We start from the raw sequence: 12,363 nt of genomic DNA, 5'->3' as shown, positions 1-12,363 counted from the left end.
TTTAGCATGCATCTGCATTCTTCTTTGCTGCATCAATAACAGTTGCAGTTTCAGCTCTCTCTTGCCATCTGTTGGTTAAATGTCTACATTGCATGTCACCGGTTAGGTAATCACATTAAATGTAACTTGAGGTGACTCAGACTGGCTGAGCCTAACTTAGAAAACACATTTTACACAAATGAATATATTTTAGGTAATTAAACGAGGTAAACAAAGGTCAGAATGGTGAACTTGATGAAATAAAAATCATCCAATGAATTAATTGCTGCTTTTAAGACAGTTTAAAGTGCAGTCGGTTCCGGGTATTGGAAGGACTGATGTCAGAGTTGCTGACCGGAAAAAGCCTGATAAAAGCCAGCTTTTATTTTATTAGTTTGACTGTGGACTAACACCACACACATACATATACACACACACACACACACACACACACAACCAGTTAGAGAGTGCAACACCACTTCTTGTAATAATAATAAAAATAATAATAATAACAACAACAATGATAATATGTTATAATGAATACTTTTAATATAACTATTTAATGTTATAATTATTATAGAATTATAGTAGTAGCAGTGGTTGTAGTAATATTTATTTGCTAATTTATTTGTCATAATACCATAATATATTGGCCCTGACTCCAAGCACAATATTAGTTAACAACAGTTTCTACATTCATCTTATTTGTCGGTATTCTACCTCCCCCTCTTGATCCCACCCTTTCAGCCTGTTTTGCGCTTGGTTAAAGATTGACTGCTGCCCAGAGACTGCTCTGCTCCTGTAGAAGGCCAAAGGCCAGGCTCTCTGTCACCACTCAGGTGATCTGCAAATGGTGACACTGGCCATTGACTCAGTGTTACAAACCCAGCATCGCAGTATCGCATTCATATCCACACGTCCATTTCAAAGGCAGCACCGATGTCAAATAGGGTCAAAGTAAGGTTTGTATTACTTTTATGACTTCTAACCCACCAGCACAACCCCACTTGTCACGTTCAGTCATCATAATTTGGATTCATTCTATGAACTGCTCTCACGAATGGCGTACCTTGTTTTTTCGGCTGAAAATTGACAGCTTTAAGATTCCTTACGTGACAGCATGGAAGCGGAAATCTTGGATAACGCAGAGACTCAGTATCTGAGGAGATACACGGTGAAGCTGACTATATTGGGGTGAAAGGTCAAACATTGATTTACTCGTCCTAAACCGTGGACGCTTTGTTCGATTTTTATTATGACACGCCAAATGGAATAAGACCGTCAATAAAAAAATGAAATATGGCTTTAGAATATGGATTTTCCATTAGTGTTGGAAATTCACTGCAGGCGTATTACGAGGCCAACCCACAGGGCTTTGGAAGGACAGGAGCCGATCAAGGGGACGGGCTCGTTTTACATCACAGCGGCACGCTGACATCGTTAAATCTGAATTTGTCAATCATGCTTCCAGTGATTACTTCTGCTCTTCAAGTGTGAACCTTGGTGTGTTTTAACATCCTCCAGATGAGACACCCCGAAGTCACAGCTCAGTTAATATTGTACATTTAAAATATAAACTCAACTCCCACTGAACCTGCACTAAAGAAGTCAGATTGTGCATTCACGACCAGGCGATATCGTCCATACCCATTAGGAGCTGCTATCTGCCTGTCAGTCTGGCCTGAAAATCTACTTCTATGGGCAGTTCTTACCCCCCTTTAGATCACAGGTGTCAAACTCCAGTCCTGGAGGGCCACACAGTGTCTACTGGTTTTCAGGGTGTTCTCAGCACCAGTGGTTCATTTAAGTCATTGATTGGCTAAAAAACCACACATCTCATTCTCCTGAATTGGCAGTTAATTGAAAGGAAACCACAAAAACCTGAAGACACTGGGCCCACAGGGAATGTAGTTTGACACCCCTGCTTTAGATTTTTATTGAATTCTTGAAACTTCAGCTGCCACATCACAGGTATGATTACTTGTTTATGTAGGTAATTTAAGCTCTTCTTTATTTCTATGGTAGCGCTGACTGTAAAGGGTACTCTTTGTATTGTGTCATCTAGTATTGATCATTGTGGATCTTTAAGTTGTGGACTTAACATCTTAGTTCAATTACTTGTGTCAGGTCATCTTTGTTCTAAACATCTATCTAGTGTTACTATATGCTGAGTTTTGGTTTGAGTGGTGATGGCAGTTATTCTAGTTATTCGCACTTGGGGTTATCTGCCATAATGGTTTTGGAAGTTGCTTTGGGTAAAGGAATCTGTCAAATAAAGGAATCCATCCATCCATTATCTATACCCACTTATCCTGGGCAAGGAAGTACTGAGGGGTGCTGCAGCCTATCCCATTGTGAATTGGGCAAGAGGGAGTACTACACCCTGGACAGGGGCACACACACCATTCACTCAAACACTCATACCTACGGACAATTTAAAGTCTCCAGTGGGCCTACCTGCATGTCTTTGGACTGTGGGAGGACATCAGAGTACCCAGAGGAAACCCACATAGATACAGGGAGAACATGCAAACTCCACACAGAAAGGCCCAGGCCGGAATTGAACCCAGAATTTGAATTTGAACCATTCTTGCCTTGAGGTGACAGTGCTACCCACTGCACCACCATGTCGCCCTCAAATAAAGGAATGCAAATGCAAAATCATTTACTGTCAAACCCTCTCAGGACCCTAAATCTGATTCCTGTTTCACAGCAGGATTTTGGATGTCATCCAGATCACCCTGACAGATTTTAAATTTTGTGATGGTAATGTCTCACTCCGCTTCACTGAGAAATATGTGGCAAGCCATTTTGACATTTATTCTCATTTTCACATAGTTATGGTTCGGTTGTGGAGATAATCGACCTGATGGGGAAAATGTACCACATTTTGGCAAATCATTTTTCACAGTGGAAACATATACAGAGGATCAAGCCATCAGTCCAAGAGCCAAACCTTAAGGGAGAGAGCATTTTTCTCCATGAAGAAGAAAAGAGACTGTAATGTAAAAAAGGTGATGTCTGACTGAAAAGGACTTAGATTGGGATAAGAAGATTACCAGTCCAACAAGAGGTTTGAGTCCACTGACTGCCTGTTATTGTGTCAAGTGCATCACCCCATCTAAGGACCTAGATGAAGACATACACCAGTGTCAGCTGTGGTCACATGACATCATATTACAGTCACTTAAGCAGACGCTCTTTCCCAGATGCCCAGAGGTAGCAGAACAGAAAGGCCAGGCGGTGTGTATGGCCTGATGATCTTTTGAAGATGTAACAGAGCAGGCCCTTTAGCTGGCCAATAGGCCAGCACCAAGGTTTTCAATCTGATGAAAGCTGATATAGGTAGTTTTTTTTAAATCTTAGAGTTAAACTTAAATGTAATCTTAAGATCATTTCCCAATTTGTGCTTATGCTTGATTCATAAAAATAACTGAGACTGAAAGAAGTTGCTTATACTGGTTTAATGTGGCATATCTGTGTTTTATACATCTGTGATATATAAATCTCAAATGAACTTTGATATATTAATCAAATTGAATGCACGTGAATGTGCTTAACAATTGCCCTGGCTTGTGAATGTGGCTGATAACAACTATTTTCCTTGAAATAAGGTTGCATTACAACATTTTTTGCACTCTCCATGTCTAAATTTGATAAACAATTGTTTTTCTTAAAGCCTGTATGCAGCCTACTTTTGGGATTTGTGCGTATCTCTCAAACATGCAGTACCTCCAAATAACTAGCAAATAATCAACTTATTTCTAGTATAAACCTACATGGTGATACAATCATATCCACGTCAAAGTGGGACTTTATAAATAGCTACTTAGTCATAGTTTTCTGTGTAAGCCACTATTTAAGATATAATTCGATCATAAGACCATTTTATAAATGAGGTCCTAGATGTGCCTGGACAGAGAGATGGGTTGAGTAGGTGGTGAGGAAGAGACAGATTTCAGGGTGAGTGACAGGTCAAGGGAGGGGGGGGGGGGCACAGTTTGAGAAGGACACTCTCAGTTTTAGTTAAACTGAGCTTTAGGCTATGGTTTCCCATCCACCTTGAAATGCCATTTAGGCAAGCTGAGATGTATTACAGGGAGTGAAAGAGAGAAATTGTTTTTTTTTATTGTTTTTTTTTTTTTTGCCAGTCTAGCAATGATAAGACAGGCCATGAGAGGTTACAGCTCTGACAAAGGTTATCTCTGCAGACACCAGATCGGAAAACTGATTGCAATATAACAGAAATATCATTTACCGAGCTTCCCACATGTTTTTAAAAAGTAAGGTTTGGTTTGACAAACAGAGGAAGGTCTTTGGTAATTAGTGGTTGTGATTTATATGGAGGGTAGGTTGGTATTGATCTGGAAGGAATTATCTAACATTAGAGTAAGATCCAACATGCTGACTCGTGGTTCTGCGTTCTAAAGTAAGCAGTCTTGTGATGTTGAGTTGATTCTACTGAGCAACATGTTTAAGTTTCTGAGATAAGCGATGTTTCTGGTGGCATCAGTGAAGCATTCAGGCACAGAACACAGAGAGAAATACGGGGTGCGCTGATTCTTTACATGATTAACTTCCTTATCATATCTTACATGATGTGAAATATTATCTATTATTCTGATAAGCACCTGATCACAAATGAAAGCTAAAGATTATTCTAGAATCCCTGTATGAAACAGACCATGTGAAAATGTGGAAAACATAGCCCAAAACTAGCCCAATTTGGGTAAGATATATTGTAGCTTATAATTATGAACAGTACAAATAGTGGACTTGTGGGCACGCTCACTTGGTTCAAAGATGTATCTGTCTGTGTCCATCATCCTAATTTCAGGGGACTTCACAAGACTGGGTCTGATTCCCAGTCCTTTCAGTAGTTTTAGAGTGCCATGACCAGTCTCCCAAGACAGTTTTATATGACAGAAACAGCTTTGTCTGGAGACAGATGATCAGAGACCTGTGATGAAGGGATGTCATAAAAATAGTATGCTGTAAAGGCTGTGAAATTAGTGTACTGTTTTCCAGAGAAAAAGGTTGCCCAAAATATATAAACCTACCCAATGAATCTTCTTTTGGTGGATACAAGCCCTAAGTGCAATACAAGATACAAATCTATCCTTGCATTTAAAACAAACCCAGATTCCATCTGCGACACCATTGTTTAACACCCTTTTTAACTAAGGCAGACCATTCAAGTCTGTCGATTTCCTTACTGATTTTTAAGACCAAGCCTACTGGCCATAAGTTTGGGCCAGCAATCTTAATTGAATCTACACTACTGCTGGCCTGTATTAATTAGGAATCTGAACTCAGAATGAATTACATAAGCATTGCTCTGTTGTACGAAAGTATGCTGGGGTGACACTGCTTCTCAGATTCATTCTAGATTGTCAGACAGGATCGGCCCAGCTCTGCAACAGAATCCTGTTGCTATCTCTGACTATCTGTTCTTTGCACACTTAGACTATTTTACTATTCAGAAGTGTTTTTTGATATGAATTTTGTAATATTCATGAGCCCAAACATGACAGTGGTTTATAAATTTGGTGAAGGTGAAGTTCGTCTCTTATAGGTAAGATCCACAGTTGATAAACGGACAGTGACTTCTGAATGATTCAATGTATGTAATGGAGTGCAATAGTGGTGGAATCCTGGGCAGAAATAACAGAAATATTGTTAAAGTTATACTTTCTGTTTCATCTTTTCAAAATATTATTTAATGATGAAAGATATTGTCTCAAAGATACAATAAAACCCCATAAAATGCACCTATTTTTATCTGTCATACACTAAGACATAAACCAACAAAAATACAATGCACAATTCCAAAATATTCAATAAATGTTAAATTATGTAAAGGAAATAAAAAAGCCATGATCTATTCCTGTTTTTTAACATGAAATCATTGGCATAATCGGCCTGCCTTTTTTATGGTGACAAATGTAGTTTTTGGGGTATTTACATTGACGGCTTTGGGAAGATCCTTGTAAAGCCTTATCATGGTCGATACTTATAAGAAGGGCACTAGGCTCAGGATTAAAGGTGTAAGCACTGGCTGCCTGTAACTGTACAATTTAGAGCCCCAGCAATGATGTCAGCTAACTGACAGCAAGTGTCCATGTGTGGGCGCTCCACCTCTGCTCCGCATCCACTCAGCTGCCCATGGCCTGGCTGGTCAGCGCTCTCCTGGTCAGCTCGTACGCCAGGAAGAGAGCGCCGTTTGAGGGGAATGCGCGCAGGACCGTGGGGGTCAGGCCAATGTACAGAGCAGGAACTCCTGAAATATTCAGACACAAGGAGAACACACCGCCATTACACAAAAAATAAATCTTGAGTTTAGCCCCAGGCAGCGATCAATGAATGTTCACCTACTATGGCTTACCCAGGCGCTGTTTGTGGGCATTCCCACAGAGAGTTGTGTAGAATAACAGAGGAGGAACTGAACAGAATGTTGTGGAGAGCAGAGAGCAGATGGACTGGGATGAAAGGAAGATTCTTACCTTCAGCACGTATGATGCTGAGGAGGGTATGGAGGAAGCCTGCCTGCTTGCCAGTCATGGATAGCACTTGGATGCGTGACTTGACAGAATCAATGGGGTAGACAGCCAGCCAGAAGAAAGCACCCCCAATACCTCCACTCACCACCAGGGGAAGAGCATCTACAAGGTGGCCAGAGAGATGGGCAGGTGGAGAGATAAATAGAAGGAAAGATGGAGAGAAGAAAGAGGCAAGATTGGTTTTTGTTCCGCAAAGCAGTTGGCAGTTTTTAAAAAAGATTTTTAGATTTAGATTTTTCGTTTTTAGAAAAAGAAGGCAATCTTGACACAGTGAAGTGTCTTACCCAGTTGGTCCTTAGAGCATCCCGGCTGTGTTAAGAGGGTGCGGCTGATCTCGTAACCACCAAAGAAGAAGAAGTATCCCGGCACCTCTCGGAGCCAGGTGCTGGTCATTCCCTGGAACAGCCCTTGCGGCCCCTCCGTCCGCAGGATGTTCCTGACCATGGACCAGGTGGAGCTAAGGGAGGAGCACCTGTCACCACCAGAGCCAGGAGACCACACCCTCACACCCACCTCAGGAGACCACACCCTCACACCCACCCCAGGAGACCACACTCTCACACCCTCCTCAGGAGACCACACCCTGACACGCACCTCAGGAGACCACACCCTCACACCCACCTCAGGAAACCACATCCTCATATCCACCTCATAATAATAACCCAGTAATGAGAGTCACTCACACGCGGCTGGCCAGAGAGGTCTTCCCCGCCGTCCTCATCTCGTGCAGGGCCTGCATGCGGCACTTCACCAGCTCGGTGGGACAGAGCACCAGCGAGGAGAACACGGAAGCCAAGGAGCCAGCGGCAGCGTTCTGCAGGTCACTGAAGCAAACAGAGCGAGCAGTCTGAGGCATAAAGAAACACACTGAAACGTGTGTTACTGAGACACACACACAGGTCAGCCAGATACCACTGTGGGTCCTGTTAGATGAGAACTATTCCAAAATAAATACAAAGAAATAGAACTGTAAGGCAGATGTAAGGATTTAAATTGTATGCCACGGACATTTACCTTAAACACTCTACTTTCATGAGATTTTATGAGTTATACATATTGATGAACCCAAGATATTTTTTGACAAAGGTACAAATGCCAAACATAGTGATTTGAGCTCATTTTGACTCCTTTCTTCTCAAAGTGAAAAATTTGTGTTTCTTCTTCATTTATCATAGTCTCCATTTAGAACACCATGAATTCACCATGCCTGGCATGCTCTGTAGTTCAGCCTGTTTCAGCTAAAAGAAGGATATTATCAGCATAAAGAAACCCAGAAGGTCATTTTTAAAACTTTCATTCCCAAATTTGCATGTTTCATTTCAAGAGCCAAGTCATTGAAATATAATGGTGAAAATACATATCCTTGTTTAACACCAGGGAACCAGGCTGTTTTAAAGTCATTGACTTGTAGACATACAACAGGAAAGGAATAAAGAGCTTTGATTGCTTCATGAAAATTCCCCTCTGTTACAGCTGTTGAAAGTCTAACGGCAAGAAGTCTCTAAAAATGCAAATGTGGTGTGAGATAGAGAGGGAGACAGCTTGTCAATAACCATAGTGGACTGGGATTGATTGGATGGCCAAAGTGTATGTCCCCTGTTTGCCCTTTTCAGTGACGTGTCTTATGGACCTGGAGCTATGGGTGTTAACAGCACCCTGTCAATGAATGTAGGTATAAACACAGAATCCATTAGAATAATAAGACAGACAGTATTCCTGAAGCCACTTGTGGTACATTGATAGTCGACAACAAAATACTCTAGGACCCGGGTTTCACAAAGGTACTGCAGGTGGTCCACAATCACCCCAACCACCACCACACTCCCCCGCACGCCTACCCCATCCCCGCCCCTCATCCACCCAACACCCCAGCTCACAATCACAATGTCAACAAACCACACCCCCCCACCCCCACCCCCCTCCTCCCAAGGAAAGCCTATCAACTTGGAGGACATGAGCAGCAGACCAAATCTGCAGGTTTTAAGGTGCCAAAATCAGCAAGGGCTCTCATCCAGCTCATTTCTTCTCACTGGAGAGTTATATGCTTCCACCACCTCCCCCCAGAGCCCACACCTAATCAGCAGTTGTCTACCTTTACTCCATTATCACCATTTCCAGGCCAAGGAGCTGCTGCCATAAACCGTGATCACAAAACCCCTCATGAATCAGTGACATAGGACTCTCATCTATCAAAACTTCAGCAATGAGATCACTTGTCACCTAGTGGATTTCAAGGATGTTATCTCTAAACTCTACAAGCGGAGATGCAGGCCTGTAAAGTCATTTTCCACTCAGGGTCGGGGAAAGGCTTTCCTCAACACTCAAGGGACCAAGAACATTTCAGACAGTTTCTACAGCAAACACTTAATTTGATGTATGGCAGGCCAGCTAGTGGACTGACTGGCAAGGTTGGAGTGTGAGAAGAATTTTCATTTTCAGACTAAGAAACGCTACAAAGAAATCCTGCTGGTAGCTATACCTGTGAGTAGGCTAGTCACTCTTGGCTGGCTTAGTTGCTTGTAATGTTGAGGGAGGATGCAGTTGGTTGGGTTGTTGTTCTTGCTGATGTTGGTGTTAGTAAAATTGTTAATAAAAATAATTTCACCAATATTTAGGCTGCCCATCAGAAGGGACTGAGCAATACAGTGTGTGGGTGCGGAAAACCAAGATTAAGATAGTGTAGCCATCCAAATAAAAATTAATTAAAATATTTCTTACAAGGATGAACAAATATATTTTCCCTGAACAGATAGGTGAAGGACTGGGAGAATCAATTTCCTCTGCAGAGCATCCTTCCTCCTTACAGGTAACCACACTGACACAGAATTAGACACATAGACAGATCCACACAGACATAGATACTATGACACCCACAGAAACAGACACAGATTCAGACTGCGGCAAGCAGACACACAGACTTGGACACTCCAACAAAGACTTAGAGAATCACTCTCCATCTGTCTCCCTCCATCGCCCACCTGTCCTGCCCCTCCCTCTCACGCCTGTCCTGCCCCTCCCTGTCGCACCCATCCTTTTTGTCTCTCTCTCTCACCTGAGTTCCGAAATGCTCTTCAGACCGAAGGCTCTGGCAGTGAGCTGCTGGCAGGTCCCGTAGCAGGCAAAGAGGACTGCGTTCTCTGCCACGTTGGCCAGGAGGGCGGGCATGGTGCCCTGGTACAGGCCCCACACCCCGTCCTGCCGGTACGTCTTCAAGGAGCAGTCCACGAAGCCGCGGTACAGGCCGGGAAACGTCTGCAGCTTCGTCTTCACCGTGTCAAACGGCTGCCCGCTCACCACGCACGCCACTCCCCCTGCCAGGAACAACAAGATGGGCGGTGCCATCAAACACAACATGCAGGAACAGGCTAAAGACAAGCAGAGATACAGCATCAGCCAGGAGCTGCGTGGGTTGCTATACTTCCACACATAACTATATACATTTTAACTGTTTGATGTCAGGTAATATGTAGCTAAGGATATAGTAGCAGTTCCAAATTAAATTAAAATCTACAATTATTCAATTATTAGTTGACTTGCTATGGTTTTTTTGTATATTATCTCAGGTTAGTGTATGTCTTTGATTGGCCCAGATAGTTTTTATGTACAATAAAGGATATTTTAGATATTTTCATAAGTTAAGACCAACTAGCTTTAAAATGAATGGTATAGGGATATTTTGGGGGTTTGTGTTCTAAAGCAAGAAAATACACTTCAAGTAATGCCAAAGCAGCTTGGACAGTGACGTTATGCCTCTAGAGGTTGTATATGTGTTTATTACAAGATTATTTTTCCAAACATTTTGTTTAGTCTTATTTTCAGTCAGTCATTTCCTATGGGGCATCTGTTTCTTTGTGAGAAAGTTAATCTTGCCTCATAGAGCCTGTGGAAACATAACATTGCAGTACAAGCGACTATGGAATTGCAACCCCCGAATGCCCCTGTTTCAGCCATTGTAATGCTGGCTGGTTGTCAGAAACATCTATAAGTATCTTTTTGTATCAATGTCCTTCATTGACCATAAAATCTGTTTGGGCCACTTGAAAACATACACTAAAGCTGTAATGATATCCAAAAAATCCCAGACGGTCAGAGTAAAAACCATGACACTATCCCTTTAAGAAAAAGACCGTTTTGCTCTCGCTCAAATTAAATAGCTGATGAACTCTGCGAGCACAAAATTCCAATATGGCTACTTGCCGGCGGCTCCAGCGGTGAGATTGATTGCAGCGTCTATAACGGGGCGCACCGCGCTTCTCTCCACCGCCATCTGGCCCCGAGAGAGGCTCTCGCACCCAGCGAGGGCCCGCTGAGCGAGAAGACAGGTAACATCTATCAGTTCAGCACCTGACATTTTATTAAACACATTAATATGCAAACGAAGTGGCTCAAGCTCTGTTCATGATCGTGGCGCGCACTCATACAGCCTAACTGCTCTTCAAAATAGCAAGGGTGACATCTGCTACATTGATGTTGAGGAATTGCCTCTCCTATTGGTGTCCATTGCAAATTCAGACTTCAACATTGTACTATGGCATGACAGGCTATGGACTGCATATACAACAAAATACAAATCAAATAGTCTCTACTTACTCTGGAAGGAGGTTTAAGCCAATGATGGTGATATGGTCATGTCAGAATACATTTCACTACATTAATAAATTAAACTTGATGTTCACTCGTTTAAAATTATTTTTAAAGATCATAATATGATCCGAATGGGACAGATCCCATAATAAGCAACAAACTCTGCGTTTATAAGGATGGCATCTTAGTCAAGCGTCCGCAAGGAGGACTAGAAGAATAAACATGTTATTTACTCTCCTTCTCTTAACAGACTTCGAATCCATGTGACCCTTCATTGATCAAGGGTTCAAGAGGGAGGTGGAAAAACTTGCCCGCATGGCCCAGTTTAAGAATGTATGTCTTACACAACATCTTGGATCTGGTTTGAACTGATAAAGCCTTTTTTCTTATCTTTGTTGTAAATGGTGAAAAAAAATCAAAATGTCTATTCAGACAACCTTGTGATTCAGTATTTGTTGTAATAACATCCAGCTTCTCCATACAACAAAATGTGGTACAACCTAAATACAAAATGATGCAAACTGAAATCCTCTTTATTAATCTTTTTTATTAAATTGGAACCCCCTGAAAGTCATCATTTCCCCCAGTGAAATACCTTCATCACAATTTTATGAAACATCCTTTTGTAATAACTTGAAAAAAAGGCATCCAAGTTATGCAGCATTAAAAATATGTCATTTCAAAATCAGCCTACATTTAATTTGGTGTAAAACCTAAATCTGCCAAAAAGTATTCTTTTTGGTTGTTAATTGCATATTCACAAAGTGGATATTGTTAGTTTCTAGGACCATGCATGCTAACCAATTATGCTGTGGAAAGGACAATTCATATTTTAAGGATTATTTATAAGATACATTACTTTTAAATGACATTTAAATAGGCCCATTGCCCAGTGACCTGAAGTAGAAGCCCCAGAAAGTCTAGTTGCACTTTACATTCCAACCACACAGTGGAGCAATTGTGTGAATTTTAAAAGAACCATAAATTAACCTACTTACCCAAACAAGTTATTCAAGCAAAAAACTGACTAACGAGTTTTGTGACATATATACTGTAGGTGATTTATCCACCTGTTATGTAATAATTATATTTACATCAAATATAGAGTTATTTTAAGAAATGTTCATATTAAGTGTAAAAAAAACGAGTAAAACATTTCTCAGAACTGTTACATATTATGTGAGTAAATTTAATTACAAATCATAAGAAAATAAAATTGTAATTAAGCAGCACATACTAA

The 12,363-nt window shown here is 41.4% G+C and overlaps 1 protein-coding gene across 1 annotated transcript; it reads right to left on the bottom strand.

The window, feature by feature from the left end:
- Positions 1 to 5,989: 5,989 nt before the first annotated feature.
- On the bottom strand, positions 5,990 to 10,806 carry LOC118235874 (mitochondrial ornithine transporter 1-like). Its single transcript, XM_035433740.1, has 6 exons — positions 10,737 to 10,806; positions 9,592 to 9,850; positions 7,223 to 7,363; positions 6,824 to 6,996; positions 6,483 to 6,641; positions 5,990 to 6,259 (listed from the first exon to the last, which is right to left on the bottom strand). The coding sequence occupies exons 1-6, from the start codon at positions 10,804 to 10,806 to the stop codon at positions 6,135 to 6,137; spliced, it is 927 nt and encodes a 308-aa protein (XP_035289631.1). The 3' UTR covers positions 5,990 to 6,134.
- Positions 10,807 to 12,363: the final 1,557 nt, after the last annotated feature.

The sequence above is a fragment of the Anguilla anguilla genome, chromosome 9 (genome assembly GCF_013347855.1).
Source record: "Anguilla anguilla isolate fAngAng1 chromosome 9, fAngAng1.pri, whole genome shotgun sequence".
NCBI lineage: Eukaryota > Metazoa > Chordata > Actinopteri > Anguilliformes > Anguillidae > Anguilla > Anguilla anguilla.
The sequence above is the reverse complement of the archived record's forward strand: the minus strand, read 5'-3'. Positions and strand labels throughout refer to the sequence as shown.

Coding starts and splice junctions, on each gene's coding strand:
- LOC118235874 (XM_035433740.1), bottom strand. CDS start 10,806: ATGGCGGTGGAGAGAAGCGCGGTGCGCCCCGTTATAGACGCTGCAATC. Junction 9,851..10,736: donor TCTCACCGCTGGAGCCGCCG/GCAAGTAGCCAT, acceptor TGTTCCTGGCAG/GGGGAGTGGCGTGCGTGGTG. Junction 6,642..6,823: donor ATGCTCTAAGGACCAACTGG/GTAAGACACTTC, acceptor GCCACCTTGTAG/ATGCTCTTCCCCTGGTGGTG.